This window comes from Ruditapes philippinarum, unplaced genomic scaffold (assembly GCF_026571515.1).
Source record: "Ruditapes philippinarum isolate M1 unplaced genomic scaffold, ASM2657151v2 ctg719_1_1_1_1, whole genome shotgun sequence".
Taxonomy (NCBI): domain Eukaryota; kingdom Metazoa; phylum Mollusca; class Bivalvia; order Venerida; family Veneridae; genus Ruditapes; species Ruditapes philippinarum.
In genome coordinates, this window is record NW_026861463.1 from 360,912 (window position 1) to 371,066 (window position 10,155).

At 33.0% G+C, this 10,155-nt stretch overlaps 1 protein-coding gene across 2 annotated transcripts in view; it reads left to right on the top strand.

Annotated features, from left to right (window-relative positions):
- The window catches only part of LOC132715679 (uncharacterized), a 60,631-nt gene extending 50,944 nt beyond the window's left edge, over window positions 1-9,687 (top strand). The window contains exons 3-4 of one of the 2 annotated variants that reach the window (XM_060698728.1): window positions 277-728; window positions 1,219-9,687. In XM_060698728.1, coding sequence (XP_060554711.1) covers window positions 277-728; window positions 1,219-1,227 — 461 coding nt within the window. In that variant the 3' untranslated portion in view covers window positions 1,228-9,687. Of the gene's footprint in view, window positions 1-276 lie in introns of both variants that reach the window. The other variant, XM_060698727.1, reaches the window with a different exon arrangement.
- The last annotated feature ends 468 nt before the right edge of the window (window positions 9,688-10,155 follow it).

Sequence of the window (10,155 nt, forward strand, 5' to 3'; positions counted from 1 at the left end):
AATAATCTGATAAACTACAATTCTCAGAGCTTTTTTAATTAGCATTGCCTAGTTGACCTTTACAGAAGTTTTATTAATCATGTACCTAAAGTCAAAAATTTCTTCACCCTTGTGGTAACACATAATCATATGAATAATCAAGATAAAACATTTTCCAGTTAATTTTCTTGTCCGGGTCTGCATTATTTTTGATTACTTAATACAAATCTACTTTCTGGCATATATTGCGCCACCTTTGTAGTGCTCTTGTTTCACAAATGCAATCTTGTTCTACAGGGTATCCTTCTGTGTGGCATGGTGACCTAGACCTGATCTTGGGCTCTGAAGTACCTATCACTGTTGCAGAAGAAGAGGATGAAGAGATTTGTGAAGGAAATAAGTCATCATTTGAAGTTAAGCTGTCTCATGAATTTCCAGCTAAATACAGGGATCAGCTGATTGCACAGACAATTGTGTTTTCATTCCTGGAGAAAAAAGAGAAAACAACTTATGAAAACTACCTTATTCCAAGTATTGGTATTGCTAAAGATCAGTTTGTGATCTTTTTATATGACAGTGAACATGATATATTGCTTGAAAGTAAAGTAATAAAGCTGTGGGCTCCAACAGGCAGACTCTATCAGTCTGCATTGTTAGCTCTTTGGCTAGGTATTAATTATAGTTTAACGTGCTCTGGAGTAACAGAACACATGAAGAGTTGTGGTTTTACTTCAGACTTTCCCAAACATGTAAGTAAACAACTGAGTACATATCAGAAATGTTTAACTTTTGAATGTGGTCATGGAAGTGAAGTTAGGGAGATGTTTGAGCCAGAACTTCATCCCATTATCAATGCTCATTAGATTAGGTTATTTCAGTCTTTTCTCACAATAAGTGAGAAAGTTTAAATTTGCAGCCTGCTCAGCAAATGTCAAGGGGACCCTTGGATGAAATAATATATTTCGTGACTAAGGGAACATGCATTTTTGATCTCAGCACTTTGCTGTCAGAGGTTATCTGAAAAGGATATTTTATTGTATAATACCAGTAATAGTGCATAACCAACAAAATTAGCTTATTGTCCCCTGCCTTTTCGAAGAAAAAAGGGGGATATAGTAAAAGGCTCTGTCCGTCTGTCCGTACAAACACAGAGATACTTGTGTGACTAGAAGAACAATAAGTAACGGTATATTTTCTTTGATCCTATTCATTCAGTTTTTACTTGTGTGTCTTTTTTAGGGCTTGTGACTAAAAAGATCAAAAGGAAAGTCACATAAGTACCATTTTGTAAGTATGTACATCTGTCAGTCCGTCCATCCATCACACTTTTGTGTCAGGTCCATAACTTTGTCATTTATCAAAGGCATTTGAAATAACTTGGCACAAATGTTTGTTACAATAAGACGATGTGTCATGTTGATAAACCAGACCCATTCCTCCAAGGTCAAGGTCCCACTTACTCATTCAAGATCAACATTGTCTATTTGAGGGTATTTGCCATGTCCGTTCCATAACTTTTTTCATTAATCAAAGGATTTTCATATACTTGACACAAATAGTCACAATAATAAGACGATATGTCATGCGCAACTCCTGCATCCCTACTCCAAGGTCAAGGTCACATGTAGAGGTCAAAGATTAAAATAGTCTGTTATAGGGTTTATTTTATGTTCGGTCTATTATACTTCTCCATGGATCAAAGGACTTTGTAAATATTTTTGGAAGAAAAAAGGGTGATGAAGAAATGGACTCCATCTGTTTTACCCATCAAAGAATTTTGAAATAACTTAGGTAAAATGTTCTGTTTAGGCATAGTAGGACAAATATGTAGAAAAGCCAGCTCATCAGCTGGGAAGAAAATTGGACCTGATTTTCACATCTGATAACATACAGTGCACTAGTACAGTAATTCCAATTTCTTACACTGACCATTTCCTCACTATTTCATCTGTTTCCTAAATGATTTGTTTTTATTTTGTATCTGTCACATTTTGTTGTTTTGAAATATTGATAACAACCACATAAATGTATTTCTATTGACACATACATAGGAGTTTTCATTTTATTTCATTATTAAGTAATTTATTTTTGCTTTAGCAGATCTAGCTTTGATCAAAATTTTGGACTTAAACTCTGTTTTTAAATTCTTTTATCATTTTGTTGAAATACTGTTGTTACAATATTTACATATGATACAAATTAAAAATGTGCTCATAAGATTATTTTATTGTGTAAAGTAAATGTAAAATGTAGTTTTTTTCAAAGGGTTGCTTTCAGATTATATGAAGTTGTAGGAGATAATAAAATATAAATAATAAAAACAACATGATAGAATATATTTAAACTTTGCATGATCATTGAAAATGATTACAAAAACATTCTGAATAAAATAAGAATTAGGGGTCAGCCTTTTTTGGCTCACCAGAGCCGAAGGCTCAGGGTGAGCTATTAGTATCAAAGGGGGATGCTCCATTGTCATGCGTCAACAATCGTCTTCTTCTCTGAAACTACCTAGCAGATTTACTTCAAATTTGGTCTGTAGCATCCTTGTGACAGTCACACTTGAATTTGCACATGTCATTCCGATTGGCCCCTTTTAGGGGACAGCAGAGCTAAAAATAGAAAAAATCTTTAGATATCTTCTTCTACAGAAGTAATTGATGGATGATCACCAAACTTTGTCTGTAGCATTCTTGGGTAGTCTTTTATCAAGTTTGCTCATATGAATTTGATTGGCCCTTTTTAGGGGCCGCTCAAGCTAAAAATAGAAATACCTTTAAATGTCTTTTTCTACAGAATTAATTGATGGATGATCACCAAACTTTGTCTGTAGCATTCTTGGGAAGTGTTTTATCAAATATGCTCATATGAATTTGATTGGCCTCTTTAAGGGGCCGCAAAAGCTAAAAATAGAAAAACCTTTAAACATCTATTTCTACTGATCTAATTGATGGATGATCACCAAACTTTGTCTTTAGCGTTCTTAGGTAGTCTTTTATCAAGTTTGCTAATATTTTTTTGATTGGCCCCTTTTAGGGGTTCCTAGGGCTAAAAATAGAAAAACCCCTAAACATCTTCTCCTACAGAATTAATTGGTGGATGATCACCAAATTTTGTTGGTAGCATTCTCGGGTAGTGTTTTATTCAGTTTGCTCATGTTAATTTGATTGGCCCCTTTTAGGGGTCTCTATAGCTAAAAATATAAAAACCTTTAGATATCTTCTTCTACAGAAGTAATTGATGGATGATCACCAAACTTTGTCTGTAGCATTCTTGGGTAGTCTTTTATCAAGTTTGCTCATATGAATTTGATTGGCCCTTGTAAGGGGCCGCTCAAGCTAAAAATAGAAATACCTTTAAATGTCTTTTTCTACAGAATTAATTGATGGATGATCACCAGACTTTGTCTGTAGCATTCTTGGGTAGTCTTTTATCAAGTTTGCTCATGTTAATTTGATTAGCCCCTTTTAGGGGTCTCTATAGCTAAAAATAGAAAAACCTTTAGATATCTTCTTCTACAGAAGTAATTGATGGATGATCACCAAACTTTGTCTGTAGCATTCTTGGGTAGTCTTTTATCAAGTTTGCTCATATTATTTTGATTGGCCCCTTTTTGGGGTCTCTAGGGCTAAAAATAGAAAAACCTTTAAACATCTTCTGCTAAAGAACTAATTGATGGATGATCACCAAACTTTGTCTGTAGCATTCTCTGGTAGTGTTTTATCAAATTTGCTCATATGAATTTGATTGGGTCCCTTTTAGGGGCCGCTAAAGCTAAAAATAGAAAAACCTTTAAACGTCTATTTCTACTGAACTAATTGATGGATGACTACCAAACTTTGTCTTTAGCGTTCTTAGGTAGTCTTTTATCAAGTTTGCTAATATTTTTTTGATTGGCCCCTTTTAGGGGTTCCTAGGGCTAAAAATAGAAAAACCTTTAAACATCTTCTCCTACAGAATTAATTGGTGGATGATCACCAAATTTTGTTGGTAGCATTCTCGGGTAGTGTTTTATTCAGTTTGCTCATATTAATTTGAGGGGCCACTAAAGCTAAAAATAGAAATACCATAAAATGTCTATTTCTAGATAACTAATTGATGGATGATCACCAAACTTTGTCTGTAGCATTCTTGGGTAGTCTTTTATCAAAATTGCTAATATTATTTTGATTGGCCCCTTTTAGGGGCCGCTTAAGCTAAAAATAGAAATACCTTTAAATGTCTTTTTCTACAGAATAAAGGATGGATGATCACCAAACTTTGTCTGTAGCATTCTTGGGTAATCTTTTATCAAGTTTGCTCATGTTAATTTGATTGGCCCCTTTTAGGGGTCTCTATAGCTAAAAATAGAAAAACCTTTAGATATCTTCTTCTACAGAACTAATTGATGGATGATCACCAAACTTTGTCTGTAGCATTCTTGGGTAGTCTTTTATCAAGTTTGCTCATATGAATTTGATTGGCCCCTTTTAGGGGCCGCTTAAGCTAAAAATAGAAATACCTTTAAATGTCTATTTCTACAGAACTAATAGATGGATGATCACCAAACTGAGTCTGTTGCATTGTTGGGTAGTCTTTTATCAAGTTTGCTCATATTATTTTGATTGGCCCCTTTTAGGGGCCTCTAAAATTAAAAAAAGATATATGTTTAAACGTCTATTATGGGAATTGTGCATGACCCCTTATGGTTTTGGAGTCACTAGGGCAAAGGTCAAGGTCAAATTGACCTTGTATGTCAAAACTGTTTCTGATCAATAACTTGACAGCCTATGGGCCCATGGCCTTCAGTAGATGACAATATTGATTTTAAGCATAAGGGGTCAAAAGTCAAGATCACATTGACCTGGTATGTAAAAGTTGTTTCCAACCAATAACTCAACAACCGATAGGCCTTGAGCCCTCAAACTTGACAGGTGTGTTGATCTTGGCCAGTAGATGACCCTATTTATTTTTGGGTCAAGAGGCCAAAGGTCACAGTCACTTTGACCTTATATATCAAAACACTGTCCAAACAATAACTCAACAACTCTTAGGCCATCGGCCCTCAAACTTGATAGGTGCGCTGATTTTAGCCAGTAAAAGATCCTGATAAATTTTGGGGTCACAGGGTCAAAGGTCAAACTCCCATTGACCTTCTATGTCAGACAGTTTCTGACTAATAAATCAACAATTCATTGGTCCTTTGGCTCTCAAACTTTAACTGTGCATTTACCTTGGCCAGTAAATTGCCCTTATAGATTTTGGGGTCAAAGATCAAGGATTACATTGACCATGTATGCCAAAATGATTCAGACCAATAGCTTGACAACCCAGTGGCCCAAGCTCTGAAACTGCATATTGACAGTTTATTAAAGCATGTATAACATTACTGATATCATCAAAGTTTTCCACAGCCTTTGCCATTTAAGTCCAAAAAACTCCTATTTTCTCACCAAAAAGTACACTGGAGCTCACATATAATGAACATGCTTATAATGAAAAAAGGTAATAATGAAGGGAAAAATATTCCCCAACTTTCACTCTTCTTTATTTATATCTTTTGTCACATGCTTAAAGGGAATTTGGATACAACGAAAAATGGTTATAGCAAAGAAATTTAAAAACTAATGATGCATATTTTAACATAAATCAGTTTTAATTTTGCGATTTTATTTTTCACATTTTTATCAAACAGGCATCAGATAATTGATGTTGGCGGTTAATTACTGTTACCAGTTATACATGAAAATAATTGCATGATTTGTTATTACATATTTACCTGTAAAAAGTTCTATAATGTGCAAAAAAATGTTGAAACTATTAGTTTGTGAAGAATAAGAACAGTCCCATAAAAATTGATACTGATTTCCATGTTTTGTGTATTTTTTATGATATAAATGCTGGTATTGATGCTTTCAAAGTATCATAATACTTCCTGCATAATTAAAAACTGATAATGATGAAAAAACTACTGAAAAATAGGGTAGTATTCATGGTAAAGATACCGTTAAATATTACCAATGAAAAATATAAATAAAAATAAACACCCCTTGTATTAACAATGCACTGGTCCAGATGAGTATTCTAAACAAAGGTCAAACAATGTGATAGTTTGGCATCATCTATATAGTCTTTTTTGATGATATTTAGTGATATTGTTCAAAAAATGGATAGAGCAATGACACTTAAAGCTATCACCAAGACAGAAAATTTAAAATTCTTTATCAAGTCTTGAAAGGTTTGAATATATTTCTTGAATAGCTTGACAAAATGTTTATGAAATTAAATAATGATCATGTTTTTATCATTGTGTATGTTGATAACAATATTGTAAATATTGACTAAACATAGCAACATGTACTTTGTGTTTTTTTTTCAATGTAAATGATCCAAATGTTTTAACATGACATACAGTTGAATCAGTTGTATAAATGACCATTACAAAATATGTAATATCCACACACTAACCAAAATTTTATCGTATGGATATAAAAGAAATTTCGGATATGACAAAGAAATTTTCTATGTCCTTTGAAAGTTGTAAAAGCATGTTTCACTGTAATCATATTTCTCTTTTTTGCATATGTAACATTGAATGCAACTTTTGACATGCTGATGAAGGGGGCATACATGTTTTACAAACATTTCTTGCTTCTTTTCATAAGTATGTTTTTGCAGGAAATCATTGAGGTTATTAAGGACAATCTAGTTTTATTTTATCATGTTAATTATGTATGACAAAGCTCTTCCTGAAGATGTAATTCCAGAGCAAAGTAATAGACATAATTTTAATGAGTAATTTTTACAAGCATTTAACAAACATGTGGTGAAGAATATCAGTCTATTATTTTTTCTGAGGCCTGTGTTTTATTTACAACATTGATGCCATACCTCCATCATAGAATGTGAAAGGGGTGATACTGGACTCACTTTTTTGTCTGCCTTGTGATCATAATCTGATTTAGTAGAATTTATTACTTTGCTAAATAGATGTGTTTAATATTGGACCTTTGATATTTGTTTGTCATAATTGTCAAAGAAAGTTGGCTAGCACTTTATTTTCAATAACTATAATTTTGTAAGGATTTATTTTATTACGGTTGTATCAAGAGTTGTTATTCTAACAAGATTTTACCCCAAGTTTTGTCTTTGATGCGATTGATCAAATTGCTGTCTTTATGTTGGATTTTACATTTGTAAAGGCAGTCTAAAACTCATTGTAACAGTTAAACTGAAGTCAGACTATAGTCAGCACAAATATCATTATAAAATGAATAGTGCATGTGCAAAAAAATTTTAAATTCAAAAAAGAAAGTGTCTTGTTTTGAAAATGATAGGCCCTTTAACTGAATGTTAAGTTTTTGTTAAAAATATGTACACATGTTTTTACTTTGAAATGTTTTTAAAGTTATTGTTTCTAGACATTATTTGTCAAATATTGTTAAATCTGTGACATTTTTTATTTGTTATGCGACCAAAAGGTAGGTGGCATATAGTGATTCACCTGTGTATGTGTGTGTATATTATATAAATTATTAAGTGAACTTAAAAAAATACCCTGGTGTCAAAAGTTGCTACGCCCATGGGGGTCATGTGTTTTCCTTAAATGTAAATAGTAAAAGGGGCCTACATGGCAGAGTGGTTAAGGTCATTGACTTCAAATCACTTGCCTCTCACCATTGTTGGTTCGAGCCGCGTCAGCAACACCAGATTTTTCAAGTGAGAAAGCTATCCAGCTAGCTTACGGAATGTTAGTGGTTCTACTTAAGTGCCAGTTTGTACCTGAAATAATGTACAAAGGGGCACCTAAGGTCTTCCTCCACCATTATATTTATAAAGTAAAAATTATAAAAAGAAGAACCAGAAGGCCTAGTATAAAGATAATAAGGCATTGTCCTATGGACCTCTACAAAGATTGTTCAAATTAAAGTCCTGGGGTTAAAATTGGTCCAGCCTTGAGGGGTCATATGTTTTCCTTATATAATAATATATATAGTAAAAAAAAATTGTCTGCTTGAAAATATCAAGGGGTAGAACTAGGATATTTCTCATGAAACATCGTCATGTAGACCTATGCCAAGATTGTTCACATTATGGCAGTGGGGTCAAAATTGGCCTAGCTCCTGGGGGTAAAAGGTTTTCAGGATTTACATATGGTAACAATTTAAACCCTCCCAGGGTAAATTATTTTCCTGATATGTATATAAAAACTTGTTCATTATTTGATATATAAAGCGGATATAGAATTGATGTCTTACACCATTTGACTTACATTTTGACCTAGTGACCTCATTTTTTTTAAATTTAAATACAGCTATGACATCTGGACATCTGACTCTTCATTGTGATTGTGGTACTACATAGTGCATGATATTTGTGACAATTGATTTTAATTAATAATGCAGTGGCATAGCATTTTTGTAATAATGCAATCTTGTTTGAACTTTTTTTACACCAAATGAATTTTGCCTTTTAGCTCACCTTAGCACTGTGTGCTGAGAAGTGAGTTTGTGTGATAGAATGATGCCTGTTGTCTTTTCTTTATCCACGCCTCCTTATTTTCTTTATAATACATGGGGCTTCACTTTACCAACTTTATCCCAAAAAATGATCGTTAGGTTACCTTCTTCAACAGTTTGTATGGTTCCAGCCTGATGCAGAGAGTATATTACAGTAACTGAAAGTTAAATTGATTTTTCTTAAAATGATCCAAGAATCTACAGTGCAAATCTCTTATAATACTCTACAGCATATAAATGAATCATGCTATAAAGGTCAAAACAGGCCTCTGTGAAAGTCAATAATTTCACAAAGAAATGCACATGTATTTAATTTTTCTTGAGTAATTACATGATCCACTACATACAAGTTCTGTAAGTCATGCTCCTGGGAATAAAAATTTACAAGGCCCAAACATGACGAAATTTTTTTTCTCCATTAAAGAATTATGAACTTTCCGAACTAAAGATCTCAGGTAAGCGTTCTATAGCCATCATAGCCTTCTGATTACTTTATGATATTTATATTGAAAGACACACAGGTTTGTGCTTATTATCTCCATTTTTTTGGAGCTTATTGGTTTGTTATCTCTTTCTGGTATACTCTTTATGTCAGTGTTTATACATGTATTTAAAAATGTATTTTTCATACTTTTTAGGTCATTTTTGAAAAGGAGATTCAAGGTTTCTATTATTCTAGACATGTGTTGTACCAAGGTTTCTATTGTTCTAGACATGTGTTGTACTTAAAGATATACTAGGCTCATATTTGATATTTGAAATTAGTGATAATTGCTACACAGTCTCTTTGTAAATGTAAAATAAACATGTTTTGAGTACACACAGACTACATATGTTATATTTTGACCTCTACACGCTGTAGGTAAATACAGAATGAATACACAGTGTGGTTAAAAAGACTGGCAGTTTTTTTAATAAATGATAAACTTTACTTGACCCGTTATACGGAATGCAGGTTTCAGTACACTTTTTGTGTGTTCTTTTATTCAAATTAGACATTCAGTATGAATACCATAGATTTCAATAAATTTCTGCAACAAAAATATTTCACTCAAAGATGAGCCTTGTACATCTTTAAATTATTCTGTAAGTTTTCATGTATATAGTAATCCATATGTAAAGTTATCTTGTAGCTATGGGTTTCCCCCATTTCAAATCCTATGTCATTTTAATCATAGATTGCTTTTGAATATAAATGATATAAAAGTAATGTTTTGTTGTTTTATATAGACCAAAATTGGAAAGGAGAATACATATTTTGTTCCAATTAATATCTTAAAGTGTCAAGTATTTTCTTCATAGTTTTAGCTGACCTGAACACCACCTGCTTATGGTGAGCAGCTGTGATCCTTCCTCTTTTGTCCGTCATCAGTCTTGTGCATCATCAAAAATTCCATAAAAACATCTCCTTTGAAATCAATGACCCTGTATTGACCAAACTACACAGGAATTATCATTTGGTAGCCCCCTATCAAAGTTGTTAAATGGGTTTGGTCGGTTAAATAAGTAGGTAATAGGGATAAAGGTTGGGATCTAAAATGCAAATTTCAATAATATTCTTTTCTGAAAGTAAAAGGCCCAGAGCTTTTGATATGTAGTTTATAACGTCCTCTACAAGTCCTCTACCGAAACATATTAGATTGTGTTTCATGAATCAAAATGGGATTCACCTCTAGGG